This window comes from Mytilus californianus, unplaced genomic scaffold (assembly GCF_021869535.1).
Source record: "Mytilus californianus isolate M0D057914Y unplaced genomic scaffold, xbMytCali1.0.p SCAF_1, whole genome shotgun sequence".
NCBI classification, from domain to species: Eukaryota; Metazoa; Mollusca; class Bivalvia; order Mytilida; family Mytilidae; genus Mytilus; species Mytilus californianus.
In genome coordinates this window covers 123,484,941-123,501,889 of record NW_026262581.1, presented here as the reverse complement: position 1 = coordinate 123,501,889, position 16,949 = coordinate 123,484,941, and the positions used below count along the sequence as shown (strand labels likewise).

General features: G+C 31.9%; 1 protein-coding gene across 2 annotated transcripts in view; it reads right to left on the bottom strand.

The window, feature by feature from the left end:
- The window catches only part of LOC127711751 (NPC1-like intracellular cholesterol transporter 1), a 71,213-nt gene that overhangs the window by 29,377 nt on the left and 24,887 nt on the right, over positions 1 to 16,949 (bottom strand). The window contains exons 7-12 of one of the 2 annotated variants that reach the window (XM_052217865.1): positions 14,269 to 14,389; positions 10,382 to 10,505; positions 9,876 to 10,048; positions 8,461 to 8,709; positions 5,190 to 5,367; positions 4,172 to 4,201 (exon numbers count right to left, since the gene is read on the bottom strand). In XM_052217865.1, coding sequence (XP_052073825.1) covers positions 4,172 to 4,201; positions 5,190 to 5,367; positions 8,461 to 8,709; positions 9,876 to 10,048; positions 10,382 to 10,505; positions 14,269 to 14,389 — 875 coding nt within the window. The remainder of the gene's footprint in view (positions 1 to 4,171; positions 4,202 to 5,189; positions 5,368 to 8,460; positions 8,710 to 9,875; positions 10,049 to 10,381; positions 10,506 to 14,268; positions 14,390 to 16,949) is intronic. The other variant, XM_052217871.1, reaches the window with a different exon arrangement.

The following is a 16,949-nucleotide window of genomic DNA, read 5'->3' as shown; positions in this document are numbered from 1 at the left end:
AAGAAATTTTGTTTTTAATTTCTTAAATCTTGAGGATAAAAAATTGTCCCCCACCCCAAAAAAAAATGTCTTTTTAACCCCCCCTCCCTTTTCCAAAATTTTCTTTTTGTAAAATGTGGTACAGTTTAAGAGACATCAATACACTTAAACACAAGTTATTGTCTGAAAACTAGAAAAATGCTTGTTTTAGACCCTTTTTGGCCCCTAATTCCTGAACGGTTTGGGCAATTACCCCCAAAATGAATCCCAACCTACAACTTGTGGTATTAAACCATGTGGTACAATTTCAGAGAAATCAAAATACTTATACACAAGTTATTGTCCTGAAACTAGAAAAATGCTTGTTTTGGGCCCCTTTTTGGCCCCTAATTCCTAAACGGTTAGGACCATCACCCCCAAAAACAATCCCAACCTTCCTTTTGTGCTATTAAACCTTTTGCTTAAATTTCAAAGAGATCCATACACTTAAACTTAAGTTATTGTCCGGAAACCAAATGTCTTCAGACGACGCAGACGCCGACATGATAGCATTATACGATCCCCAAAATTTTTTTGCAGTCGTATAAAAGTATCAAGGATCATCAAGACATAAGACATTTGTATTAAGGTTTCCAACTCAAAATTCTCTTTTAAATCAAGTTCTTTTAAAAAAATTATAGCTGAAAAACCTTTTAATTTTGGTTGATGAGGATACTTTCACTTGAGAGAAAAGCTTATGAAGTTGACACTGTAAGTTTTGTCCTTTCTTAGGGAAAATACAGATTTCTAAAATCAGATTCTGTGCCCCCAAAATTTTACCTTGCATGAAAATGTTTTAATTTGAGGTTAATTCTGATAACAAAAAGGTTACTTCAACCCAACTTTTGGAGACTAAATTTAAAATATTAAATTTCACACATGTCTCAATTCATTTTCAAACAAGAATGTGTCCACAGTACATGAATGCACCACTCGCACTATCATTTTCTATGTTCAATGGACCGTGAAATTGGGGTAAAAACTCTAATTTGGCATTAAAATTAGAAAGATCATATCATAGAAAACATGTGTACTAAATTTCATGTTGATTTGACTTCAACTTCATCAAAAACAACATTGACCAAAAACTTTAACCTGCCCACTTGCACTATCATTTTCTATGTTCAGTGGACCATGAAATTGGGGTAAAAACTCTTATTTGGCATTAAAATTAGAAAGATCATATCATAGGGAACATATGTACTAAGTTTCAAGTTGATTGGACTTCAACTTCATCAAAAACTACCTTGACTAAAAACTTTAACCTGAAGCGGGACAGATGGACGGACGGACGAACGAACGAACGGAGGAACGAACGGACGCACAGACTGAAAAACATAATGCCCCTAGGTGGGACATAAAATGGCATTCAAAAGTGGTACTTTTTCCCAAATCTATTTGGTATTATGAGAAAAGGGTCACAATATCTGCCAATTGTCCAGCATATTTACTGATTTTCAGTATATGGATGGAAAATGGCAAAAAGTTTGAGGAAAAAAATTGGACCAAATTGGTTCAGATTTGTTCAGAAGAATACCTTCAAAAATTTTGAATCAATACAAATGGAATCTAAATATCTATAGGGTGATGCAAATATTGTAACATCATTTCAAAAAGAAATGATTCTTTAATTATTTCATGCAGTGTAAAATGCATCTTACCAATATAATGTTTAAAGCAACTGCATATCCATCTAAATATAATCTTCCTCAAGTCAAGAGCTAGAATGTGTGATATAAATTGTCTTTTAATACATACTAGCTTGAATATCTTTTGTGATAGTCAAAATTGTGTAAAGTTTTGGAAGGCTTTAATTTTTGTTTATATAAAATCACTATTCTTATTCAAATAATATATATCAATCGACTTCTATTTCTTGTCAGATTCTCAAGAAATAATACTAACTATAAAAAGCAGACTATAAATTATTCTACACTTCATGTAATGAATTTACAATGAAATCTAATGACAAGCAGTTACACCAACTTACTTACTTTACTACAGACATGTGGATGGCCTAATACAAAAGTTAAATCATCATATTTCCAAAAGTGACCAGCTCATAGACAAAATATGTATGATGGTAGTATTGTGTTCTGCTGATTTCTTTTTTGAAAAGTTTATTTCAAAATAATAATAAAATAAAATAAATTTTGGAATAATTCCGAAAAAATTGTCTATAGATAACTTTATTTGAATGTTTGTAGGTTATAAACGTGTATCTTGATAGCTTAATGCGAGTACATTTGGACTAACAAAAGCAAATGTTTTCTTGTTTAGAAGATTGGTCAAGACCTAAAAGCAATAACAATGATCGACGTTTACAAGTTTTATTAACGTATACTTAATAGATTAAGCTCCAGTACCAAAAGGTTTTAGCAGTTATGTAGAGAAACCACTTCCAATTAAAACTTCAGTACATCTGATTAGTAAATAGCAGTGTGAATGATTTAATAGCAATGAATAAGACCACTTCATTTATTATTGTTTGTGAAAAAATCTTTCAGTTTTTAATGGTAGTAAGATATAACAGCCATACTCAGATTTTGTTAGTAAAAAGCATGTCTTTTAAGGCAAAATTCCCAAATGATGTTAACAAGTCTTCATTAAAATATCAGTCATGTCCAAGAAATCCATTCAAACATAAATATTGAGTACATTGTATAAAAATAATTTTATAGTTTAAAACAGAAAGATTCTATACATATTCCCAAAGGCTGAAAAACTTTAATAAGGAGTCGACCATGACCATTTAAATATGTGCCTAGAAATGAATATTCATGATCATTCAAATCAAAATCATTTTAAGTCCATGTGGTGCATATTCTATATTGTTGAAGCCTCATTTACAAGAACACACCTAAACCTAGAATGGATTTAAACTGGTACAAAACAAAAAATATATTAAATTATTTTCCACCTTCAGTTACATCTTACAGGCAATGGGGTACAGAATTACACCCAGTCCTGTGGCTTCAACTTTGTCAAATCCCACCTGCGACCTTGGTGGGTTTGGAGGTGACCTGGTGTCTCAATTAAAAGGACATTACTTTGTGACCTTTAACACAGATTAATTGTAAAAAATAAACCTGTCAAATCTGCTTAACAGTAACCTCAGGCAATTTCTAAACTTGACCTTGTATCCTAAGGGGGTGGGTACCCTTATGGAGCCCCAGTCTTTAACAGCCAGTGAATACAGACATAAAGCTATCCAAGTCTTAATTTACACCTTACAAAAAAAAAAGATTACACAGGACACCTAACAGGTAATGTGTAACACTTATCAGTATATCAGACATTTTCTAGTTACATTCATTATGACCAAAGGAAAGGTAACTAACACGAACTGGGTTATACTGATAATCAAACTAATGAGTAACAGATTATGTGTCATAAATCATATTTCCTACAAAAATTCACACTTTAAAACTACTGGCTGCAATCTGTTTGTTTGACAGATTTTACATTGACACTCTAAAACTGACAGAGTAAATTGCTTGATATCAACTACCAAAAGGTGCAGGAATACATTAACACACATATATCTTCCAAATCAATATGCTTCTACCAACAAACAGTTCAAATACAGATGGAGGACACATTTATTTCTACCAGATAAGATCAGCTTACTCATACAATTTATTTAACCACAACTTCTACATGGCAATATAATTATGACAAAAAATCTGAAATCTGATCTTACTCCTAGGCTACCAAATAAGAAATGCACAGAATGTCCTGGTGTCATATTCTACATATCTTTAGTTTTGTCATAAAAAGTGCCAGTAAATATATTTATAAATACTAGTGTTTGTAAAAGACTTGTCTCAGACCAAGCAGAGGATAGCACTGTTGTTTGGCATTACTGAAATGAATGATCAAGGAAACATAGTGGTTTCAGAGCAGGTCAAAAGAAAGTTTTTAAGGAAGAAGAAATAGCTGATTTCAAAATAACATCAATTCAACAGCAGATGGCAAAGATAAATCATACCAAAAAGTCTAAAGCTAAAAGGTTGTTGTGGTGAAGTGATAATCCTCTCCCTATCTTGGTAGAAAAATAAAAGATTAAGTGAAACATTCTCTACATGCTACAGTGTACAAAATCTGTCAATACCAAAAGCAAATAGTACTAGTATTTCTTCTCATCACATACCTAGAAAACCGTTTTTTGGATTGTTACAACCTACAATAATCATCACATATTCTTTACAATGAAACATGTTTTTGGACTGATACAAACTGATTTTATCATTTTCATATTCCTCTATTTACTCTAGTAATCTTTTATTATGATGCCTAGTGAGAGTAAAATCAATCCATTCAGATACTCTGCTACACAGTAAGCTGAATTGTTCCTTTATTTTTTTAAAGATAAGGATAATACAATTTAAGTGAACAGGTCAGCTATAATTTGAACTATCCATCATTCTACAGGTCAAATTTTGTCAAATTAGGCAAGAAATATAGGTATTTCCTTTAGAACAAGTGCAATCAACTTCTATTTAACATTAAACATTGTTTTCTTTCAAAAGTTGACTACAGGTGGCTTTGTTTCCATGTCCAGTGTATGATTTGCAGCATACAAGTCTTCTGTTTCATTTCAGACTGACCAAAAAAATCCGTTTTGTTAAATTAATACTTACATTCATAAATTACAGGTCCCCACCACCCCCTTCATCTCCCTTTGTTAAGTTACACTTGGGAAAGTGATAAGGATACAGGGTAAGCATGCAGTATTTTTGGATAAGAGGTTGAAGGAGTTTGTTTCATGTTATGTTATGAAGTTCATGTGAGCTGCAAGAGGATAACTATCTACATTTATAGATTAGCAAGTTTTCTAATGGACATCCCAAAAATTATTTGACCAGAAAATATGTGTACAACAACATAGAAAATGAAGTTATTTTGCCAATTTTGTTCCAGCCCAATGTAAACTGTAGGGCAAATTTCTTCATATGTATAACTGGCAAAAACAAGTTTTTGATAGGGAAAGCCCCAAAAACACTTTAAAAATATAAAAATAAGAAGATGTGGTTTGATTGCCAATGAGACAACTCTCCACAAGAGACTAAATGACATAGAAATTACTCCATTTGAGAAGTATCCTGTCAAGTTACTTTTAATTCCTAGTAATATGTTAAATGTTAACAAACTTATCTTAAGATACTTACGACAATACACAGCTGAATCGATGCCAGCATAAGGAAAGTATGCTTCCTTAGCTTTGGCATATTTGTGTGCATAGGAATCAGATGGTATATACATTGTCAAATCAAAATCTTGTCGTAATTGTATAAAACCATAGAGGTTAACACCAACAATTAAAGCTGTGATGAGCATAACAGTAATCTGAAAGAAAAGCAACATTATTAAAAGTCCTGGTCATTTAAAGCTTTATTCCTACATTATAGAAGTCAGATAACAGGAATAGACCTATCCTATGACTGTATTTTGTGTGTAAATCCCATCATGTATATTCTATTGCAATATGTTTACATAGAATGTATGCTAATTAATGGCATTTGAGATTGAATGTTTACCAATGACAGGCATTTGAGATTGGAGGTATGCTAATGGAGGGCATTTGAGATTGAATGTATACTAATGACAGGCATTTGCAATGGACTGTATGCTAATGAATGCAATTGGGATTGAATGTATGCTTATGACAGGCATTTGAGATTGAAAGAATACCAATGACAGGCATTTGAAATTAAATGTATGCTAATGACAGGCATTTGAGATTGAATGTACTAATGATAGGCATTTGTGATGGACTGGATGCTAATGACTGGCATTTGGGATTGAGTGTATGCTAATGAAAGGCATTTGAGATTGTAGATATGCTAATGACAGGCATTTGAGATTGGAGGTATGCTTATGACAGGCATTTGGGATTGAGTGTATATTAATGACATGCATTTGAGACTGAATGTATGCTAATGACAGGCATTTGAAATCAAATAGATATTATAAGTTATCTACGTTCATATCCATATCTGCGGATATGAAGGTAGATAACGAATTTATCCCCGGTCTTAGTCTAAATCTGGCAATTTTTAGAGAAATTCGACCACAAAGTTTAACGTGAAAGCAATGTTTTTTTCATTTTTTAAATATCTTTTATTGAAATTTGGGAATTTGACATAATACATGTAGACAAATATAAGACGTTTTTAATCTAGAGACAGAGGATCACAGAGAAACTGAAATGGGTTGAATTTGGCGCTCAATGTTGTGAGAGTTACATCATAGACGGCGTGACATCAATGTAGGTCATCTGCATAGCTAGGTCAGTAGTCCCATTCATTGACAATGTGGCAGCATAGTGATGCATTTACTAAAATGAGTGCAAATAATCGTCATATAATAAGATAAAATCGTTAGTGGATTAAGTATCTAATTATACAGACATCATGGATAATCTACATAATTCGATATTTCATAAGGAACAACCATGGAACTAAGGAAAACGCGCGTGAAGTTCCCCGATGTAACGGGAAGCAACGTCCAGGGATATGGGTTAGCAACACCCAGGGGCTATGGGTTTTGTAACGACGTGTGTTAACCAATCAAAATCCTAGAAATATACTAAGCCGGGGATAAAAGAAGATTTGGTATGAGTGCCAATGAGACAACTCTCCATCCAAGTCACAATGTGTAAAAAGTAAACAATTATAGGTCAAAGTACGGTCTTCAACACAGATCCTTGGCTAACACCGAACAGTAAGCTATAAAGGGCCCCAAAAATTACTAGCGTAAAACCATTCAAAAGGGAAAACCAACGGTCTAATCTATAATAAAAAACGAGCAACGAGAAACACTTATGAACCACATCAACAAACGACAACTACTGAAAATCAGATTCCTGACTTAGGACAGGTGCAAACAAATGCAGCGGGTTTAAACGTTTTAATGGTACCAAATCTTCACCCTTTTTCTGAAACAATAGTGTAACATCACAACATAGAAAGACACACTATAAAATATCAACTGAAATAGCTTAACTCAATCAAAGGACATATTAACACCAAGGAACATACACTGAACAAATAAATTTGACCTATGATACAATGTAAATACAAAATAAATAAACTAAGGGAAGAATGATAAAAGTAACATGTTATATCGGTATGAAATGTTAAAAAATGTATGCTAATGACAGGCATTTGGGATTGAATGTATACTAATGACAGGCATTTGTGATGGACTGTATGCTAATGACTGGCATTTGGGATTGAGTGTATGCTAATGAAAGGCATTTGAATTTGGAGGTATGCTAATGACAGGCATTTGAGATTGACTGTATACTAATGAAAGGCATTTGAGATTGGAGGTATGCTAATGACAGGCATTTGAGATTGGAGGTATGCTAATGACAGGCATTTGGTATTGAGTGTATACTAATGACATGCATTTGAGATTGAATGTATGCTAATGACAGGCATTTGAAATTAAATGTATGCTAAAGACAAGCATTTGGGATTGAATGTATACTAATGACAGGCATTTGTGATGGACTGCATTCTAATGACATGCATTTGAGATTGAGTGTATGCTAATGACAGGTACATTTTTGTATTTGAGATTGAATGTATACTAATGACAGGTATATGAGATTGAATGTATACTAATGATAGGTATTTGTGATGGACTGTATGCTAATGCCTGGAATTTGTGATGTACTGTATGCTAGTGCCTGGTATTTGTGATGTACTGTATGCTAATGCCTGGCATTTGGAATTGAATGTTTACTAATGACAGGCATTTGTGATGCTAATACTGGCATTTGGGATTGAATGTATGCTATTGCTAATGACAAACATTTGCGATTGAATGTATGCTATTGACTGGCATTTTGGTTTGAATGTATGCTAATAACATGCATTTGAGATTGAATTTATGCTAATTACATGCATTTGAGATTGAATGTATGCTAATGACATATATTTGAGATTGAATGTGTGCTATATAGAAAAAAATTGAGACTGAATGTATTCAAAATACATGCATTTGTGGTTGAATTTATGCTAATGGTTGACATTTAAGATTGCAAGTATGCTAATGACATCCATTTGTTATTGAATTTATGCTAATGACAATCATAAGAGACTGAATGTTTGTTAACTATATGAATTTTACAATATGTTGTTAAAAGATTTGATAACATTTTAATAGTTAACATTTCTAATGAAAGCCATCAAAACAGTACAATGGAATAAAAAGTAGTATTCCACCCATGAAATAAACCAATTAATTACAGGTAATTTCTTAATCAAAGGACCAATAGATGGACAAAATATGTGCAGACTGAGGACTGAAGAACGACCCACAATAGTTAATTACTTTTATAAATAATTTCATTAAGAAATCAACATAATAATAGATGCAGAAACTTGCCAAAACTGACATGCTGAAGAACACCTAAACATAGGTACTTACTTTAACAGGTAATTTCATCAAAAATGGACCATAATAATGCTTGAAAAACAGCTGACCATAATCTCGTTTACTACATTCGTTGATCTCGTAATTTTTATGTACATAGCAGCATATAATGGCATTCCTTCTGGCTTCTACTCTCATTTGGTCTAATGTCAAACATGCCACAAAGAATGTTGATTGCAAGAGAAATAAGGCAAAGATTCCTAATGCTGCATAGATACAAAATCCACTTAGTCCTGGTATTACCTACAAATAATAACAATTGACTAATTATTTGTAACAAATGCCTTTTGCTGTACTGTTTTGTATTCTGCTTTGTTAAACAAAGTACCAGATGCCTCTATCTACTTTCATACATTATTTATGTAATCGTATTGAAATATGTATAATTATCTCTATACATTTGTAATTTGGTTTGTGAGAATAAAGATATGTAGATACATATCTGATCACATTATTACTGGATTAAATGAAAATCATCAATGGTCAATCATGATTATAGAATTATACTTTTTGTAATATCAATTTAAACTAAGTTTTCAACTCAACCCAAGCCCTGTAGTCTGATTGCATCAAGAGTTGAATGCTGTAGGTTCAACCTCCACTATGGTCAAACCCAAATGCATTCAAACTTGTAATTGCTGCTTTTCTTCTTCATGTATTACTAAGCATACAGCATTTATGAGTAAAATCAGGTTTACTCTGGGTCAGAATAAAATTTTTGTTAGATGACATGACTTCCAGTGCATTGTTTAACTGTTAGCTGGGACTGTAAAAATCTCACTAAGCATGATGGTATCGTACAAAGCAGAACTTACATTTATATATTGATATTGTATAAGTATGTATTATTTGATGCTGAATCATATTTTAGTCTTGGAAAACATGGTCTATTCTAAAATAAGGCTATGAATTAGCTTTAAGGAGCTGTAAATACTCTGTCTTTTGTCAATTTTTTAACTGGTTTTTGTGCTTAAAATCGATCTGATGATTAAAGTTCTTTTCAACTGATTTTTAAAGTTTGATCTAATATAGTTGTTACACCACAGGTAGGGAAGAGTTAAGGGATCACAAATATGTTTAGCTCTGTCTAAGTATGTGCCTGTCCAAAGCGAGGACCCTGTAGGGTGTAAATCAGGCCATTGTTATTTTTCATTTGAGTTGTTCCACATTTTATTATATTGAGGGCCTTTTACATCTTACTATATGGTTTGATATTTGCTCAAAGTTGAAGGTCATATTGTGATCTTTAGTTGTTAACATCCAAGTCCTTTGGTCTTAGGTGGATAGTAGTCTCATTGGCAATTATACCACATCTCATTATTTCTATATTATGCATTGTTGTCATTTTTCTTAATTACAATTACTAATGCACACATTAAACTCAGAATTTCAAGTCGACATGTACGTACTGTAGAAGCTCCTACAGCAAATGCCACAATATCTGTTACTGATGTCACTGTTACAGATACACCAGCTCGTTTCAAAGTCAAAGCCATTCTTTGGACCAATGAAAGCTTTTGTTCCACATGAGTCAAGTTTTTCCAGGCCTCCACAATAACAAACATATCATCCACACCAATGCCTACAAAGATTTTATAACATTCCATTTATTTCAAAGGTTAAATTAATCTACCTCAAACTTTAGTCAGGACATTTAGAATATTATAGACTAAGTTTAATTGCAATTAATTTTATAAACATTTTGTTTAGCTGAACTTTTGACAAGGCACGAACAGTTCAAAGTTGTAAATGTTATTACTTGGTAAATTTAAGGAGAAACTTCTGCACTTCAAAGAGTCAAAACTAAATCCTGAAACACTTTTTGTGAAAGAGAAAAATAGTAATGGTAGGCATCTCAGTATATTAATACACATATCTGTTAGACATATAAACAACAGTCTATATATGTACTCACCCAGCAAAAGAAATGGCATCAAAGCATGAACTGGTCCATAAATTACACCACAGGCCATGGCAAGTCCATATGCAAACATAATGGATAGTCCAACTACTAAAAGTCCAGCTAAAGACAAGTACAACTAGAACAAGAGTTTTAACTAAAATATAGTATGAAAAAGAAACAGAAAAATATACTTCTTGCTATACTGACATAGTCTGTAAACATTACAATATCCATGCTAGTTATAATATATGATTGTATACATTTATAAGGTTCTTCTTCCAAAAACATGGGTCTGCTATAGGGTCTACGTATCAATCCAAGCTGGTATTTTGGTTTAAATGTCCCCTGCTTTTAATATGGTAATGAAAATATACTGATGTGAATAATGAATATAAAGGTTTACTTGTAATAAGAGTGCACACACTGAAATGTCTTGCCTGCTTTACTGACCATGATTGATTTTATATTGAAAGTCTAATGATAAAAGGTTTTACTACAAGTATCACATAAACTTAAGATTATCAATGATCCATGAAAATGAGGTCAATGTCAGAAAAACCCTGCCAGACAGACATGTACACCTTATAATCATTCCATACACCAAATATAGTTGACCCATTGCTTATAATATCCAAGAAACAGACTAAACTATGAAAACTTTACATTGGCCAATGAACCATGAAAATGAGGTCAAGGTCAGATGATACAAACCAGACAGACATGTACACCTTACAATCATTTCAAGCACCAAATATAGTTGGCCTATTGCTCATAGTATCTAAGAAAGACTTGACCAGGAAAGTGACATTGACCAATGAAAAATGAAAATGTGGTCAAGGTCAGATGATTCATGCCAAAGAGACATGTACACCTTACAATCATTCCAAGCACCAAACATAGTTGATCTATTGCTTATAGTACCCAAGAAACAGACTTAACCAGGAAGACTAAACATTGAACAATGAACCATTACAATGAGGTCAAAGTCAGATGATTCATGCCCGACTAACATGTACACCTTACAATTATTCCATACACCATTTAATGTTGACCTACTGCTTACAGTATCTGAGAAATAGACCTAATCACATAGCTTTAACCTTGATCACTGATCCATGAAATGAGGTAAAGGTCAGGTTTTAATCTTTATTTGAACACAAATTTTATCATTAGGTCACTGACTTGTCAAACAAAAACATCAGTATTAAATAAGGAAATAAAAACATTCTTCCTGTATGTATTTCACATCAATTAATATTTGTTCCCTGTATTTGCCATCACAATTGAAACTGAATGTGCCAAAAAGCTTTTTCTGCTGACCTGTTTTTTATGATCACCACAAATATAAAATCTACCTAAAGAAACAATGCTTGAAAAAGGAAATTTCTATAAATTAAGTTTTGATATAGTAACATTGGTACAATGCTTGTTAGTTTACTTTTAGAACAGAACCCTCCCTGTCCCTCCCCCACAGCACAAGCTATTATTATAAATGATTACTAGATGCTTTATAGAACAATTGTCTAACATAAGATGTATAGATCATGCAGATACACTTGTGTTAATATGAGAAAAATCTATCAAGGTCAATTATGTATTTGACATAAGACATTATATGTTCATGCAGCTTATCACAAAGTTTCAGCATGTTACTCCTGGAATGGAGGCAACACAAAGAGCGTGTTCAAGTCAATAATATCTACTGGATTTACAGTGCATCAATTTCATTGTGTCTTTTACTAACTTTTATACTTACTATAAATTAAGAAATGTTTGCTATTTTTTTATTATTGCAAAAATTGCAACAGAATAGGTATTGCAAAAATAAAATTGATAGCATTATGGTAGGCATAATTTACTGAAATCGCATTGAAATATACCCCACATCCTTCTTTATTCTTCTTTAGTGCGGTTGCTTGATGTTATTAGTACTTTTCAGTTTTGTGACAGTTTTAGTCCTGTGACTAGTGACATCATCCTCACACTGTTAATTTATTAATCATTTTATACTAATGACAACAAGGTACTTAACTTAAGTACAGTGTACTATATTTTGTACTTTTATAGGAACTTTTATAAGTACTTTTAAATGTACTTTTCACTGGTGATATATTTCCTAGCTAATGTATTTCAATATCAATTTATATTTGAAACCATTACTGTTAATCTTTACAGATCATTGTGTTTTAATGCTCACTAGGTCATCTAAATAAAATGTCTCCATATAGTCTATACAAAATGTAATCAAACATTAAGAGTTATTTGATCTGCTTGAATATTTTCTTTAAATTTTACTTGGTGATCTTCATTTAATGACACTGTTTTTAATATTTTATATGAGATGCTTCATATCATATATTTATTAATGAAGCCTTGTTCAGTTCATCATATCTATTCCTTCATGTAGTTTTTTCATCAGATAACCAGAAGTTAAATAAAAAGAGAAAGAAGATACGAAGGTAGAAATCAAAAAATAAAAGTTGATTAAAAACACACAATACTATTGACAAAAAGAAAAAAAACAGTGAAAAGTCCACAGAAAACTAAAGATAGGTAACATGAACTTAACCAAAAACAGGGGAGTTAACTAAGGTGCTCTGGAAGGGTCAGAAGTTCCTTTTCCATTAGTAACACCTGATATGTAATTCTTGTTAAAATACATTGAAAAATCATATCCATTAATTAAGCAAATAACAATAGTGGATTTATATCCAAAGACACCACCGAAATCAATAAGATTTCATACTCTAAAATGTCTGCTATACTAATTATGATTTAATTGTTGAAAGTATTTAAGATCAAAGTTTTACTACAAGTATCATATCATCAATGATCCACGAAAATGAGGTTAAGGTCAGATGAATTCTACCAAATGAATATATACACCTTACATTCATTCCATAGACCAAGTATGCTTGACCTATTGCTTATAACATCTGAGAAACGGACCAAATCACATCATCTTCACATTGATTACAGATTAATGAAATGAGGTCAAGTCAAACCTGTCAGACAGACAGGCATACCTTACAATCGTTCCATACATTTGCTTATAGTATCTGACATGTCAGAGATATGGACTAATCCAGGAAAATTAACATTGTTAACAATGAACTATGAAAAGGAGGATAAGGTCAGATGAACCTAGCCAGATAAACACCTTACAATCATTCCATACACTTAATAACAAAATATAGTTGACCTATTGATTATAGTATCTGAAAAACAGTCCCAATCATGAAAACTTCACATTAATCACTTATCCAGGAAATGGGGTCAAGGTCAGGTGAACCCTGTCTGATGGACATGTTTACCTTTCAATGATTCTATGTACCAAATATACATGTCCTTTCACTCAATATAATTGAAAAAATCACAAGAAAAAAAAAAACTAGTGGTTTTAAGCAGTTGCTGAACCTTGAAATCATTTTCAAGGACAAATGACATTATGACAGACAGGAACTTCAGAACATAAGGCATCTGTATTGAAGATATAAAGTATTAAGTCTTTTACCTTCTGAAACATGTTGCTTTAGACAAATAGTTTATGCCAAGGCCACAGCCAGTTTAGCATCCATATGCGTATCTTGTCATAGGTGTGAATTAATCCATCAGTACATGAAAATTCTCTAAGGTTAAAATTGACCAAAAGGGAATATCTGAAATGAAAACAGGATTTTCCTGGACACAGTGAAATTGGGTATTTTTACTACACAGCAGAGCTCATAAATTACCCTAACCACCTTAAACGGAATGAATTCAAATTTAAAAAAAACCTAAATATTAAGCGAAAGGTACTTTGATCATATTAGAATAAAATTTTAAAAAGTAAAAATCATGAGAGGGAGATGAAATATAATTAAAGTAAACTAAAAAACTACTCATATGTAAGTACAAACCTTTTGTTCAAGAAGATTAAATCTCCCTAGAGTCAATATTACATAAATAAATACAATTGAAAACCCTGCAGAAAGTAACTTTGTATCACTGTTCACAGCACCATAACCTTCGTCATCAAAACTGAAATAAAATATGGAAATAATATTTATTATGTGCAGAAATTAACTGTTTGTTACTGGTTGTATACAGCACTTTAACTGTCATGAAAACAGAAAAATACTAAATATTGGAAAGCATCTGTATAAATATGAATAAAGAAAGATGTTGGTTACATCAATAAGATAAGGACCCTCAATCATAATAAAAGTAAGAAACGCCAATTTTCAACTATATAAACAAGTGAATATACTATATATCAAGCACTTAATCCTCCTGATTCAAGACATTAACAGACACTACCAACTTTCTGTCATCAACACACAATCCTTTAAAGAGCAAAAATAAAATCAAAAACATCCACTGATCAAGTTTCTGACTTGAGACAGACTTGTTATCATGTGACAGGGTAAAAATAGTTTTGTAGTTGCTGAAAAAGACCATATAAATCTTTCTTCAAATGCAAACTAGAATATTCAATAATTGCCAATGATAACATACACATTTTTCTTATATCATCATTTCTTGGCTTCTGTAATAGATTTTATTTCTATTATTTAGTTTAAACTGGATATTCACCTTGACACTGTTCTCCTCAACTTCACTGTAACATAAAAGTTATGATATGTGATACAACTCCCCACCTTTGGACAATAGATAATGAAAAGAAAGGTTCTAACTTTGATTGAAGACTCAATCTAAACTGCTTTACACATTTTTTAATCGGTTTAACATATAACTTTTCCAGTATTTTTTTCTAAGTTCAACATTCTTATATGCAAATTCTTAAAATCTGTGTCACTGATAAGCCCCAATTTCTAAACTTGACTTTTAAGATTTATTATAGGACTCATCTTTCACATAAACCTAACTCTCCTTGACCAGTCTGTGCCAAACTGTTTTAGGGTTTGTCTGACCGAAAAAGTATTTTGAACTTTTCTACTATATATTCAACTAAAAAACTTAAAAGTCCTGTCTGACCAAATGTTTTTTTGTCTGACATTTTGTCGGTCAGACAGAGTTTGGATACACTGCTTGACATTTCTGAACTATCACAATTGTATAAAATTAAAACACTTTTATGAAATTGTATGGGTTTTTTCCCATAAAAGGATAGTAATAAGAGACACTAATTTGATACTTATTTAGTTCAGAATATTATTAAAAATGTCAAGGTGACAATTATTACCTTTTTGTACTGTATTATATCTATTCATGTATTATCAACCTGTTTATATTGAATAATATAACCTTGGGTTAAACATACTTCCCATTTAGAAAGACTTATAAAATATACAATGTTAATTTTCATCTTGCTCAAACTGGTATTTTTTAATTCTCTCTAAGGATGCCCTGACACCTATCCTCTATTAGATTAAAGAACCCTATGATGTAAACACATAGCTTATATATACAAGAAAAGAACATTTTTTTTTCCAAATATGAATAGGGAAACTTCAGTTCTGTGGAAAATAAAATAAAGAGATGTGGTATGATTGCCAATGAGACAACTATCCATCCAAGTTCAAAATGAACTGAAGTAGATGATCTATCCAACAGAATCCAATTAAAGCAATTATAGGTCACTGTGTGGCCTTCAATAATGAGCAAAACCTCTACAGTAAAGTCACCTTTAAAAGGCCCAACATGACAAAATATGAAACAATTCAAATGAAAATACTAACAGCCTGATTTACGTCAAAGCAATAAATCAATAAAATGCCACGCCGAGTGCAGCCTGATACGACCGCAGAGGTTGAACCCTGCACAGCAGGGGCAAGTTTGGACACAATATTCAAGCTTGATACTGTCTGAATTTGGATTGTGATCAAATTTTTTACATAATGTAGGTTTCTGACACAAAAAAAATGTGGTCAAAGATCTTAAAAATTTGAAATGGGACATTTAATTTACCTAGAATGGTCTGATATCCAAAATCTAAAAACATGGTTAGATTCAGCATATCAAAAGACACCAAAAATTTTATTTTAGTTGAAATCAAACAAAGTTTTTGGACTCTTCAAACCTTAATATGGACTAATTTGAAAACAGGGCCCAAAATAAAATATCTAAATGCAGACTAAGATTAAGCATATCATAGAGCAGCAATAATTCAGTTTTTGATGAAATCAAACAAAGTTTAATTTTGGACCCTTTGGACCTCAATGTAGACCAATTTAAAATGGGGCCCAATATCCAAAATAGTAATACAAGGTTAGAACCCCCAAAAATTAAAGACCTAATTTAATCCCATTCAAATTGGTTAAAAGATTTGTATTTATTTTCAATTGAAGATTTCTTGCTATTGCGCAATACTGTGCTGTTGCACAATACTTAGTTAATCTGTTATATATAATAATTTACACACCCTGTTTGATGTGTATCTCCTGCCATATCAGTATTTGTTGCTTTTATATATGAATCAGAAATAATCAATGGAAAATTGGAAAAAATTTTGGGAAAAAAGAAAAAAAAATTATGAACCCCCCCCCCCCAAAAGAAAAATTTGAAATTTTGAAAAATCATGAAGAAAAAATGTTTGAACCCCCCAAAAAAAATATTTTTCAAAAAATTTGAAATTACA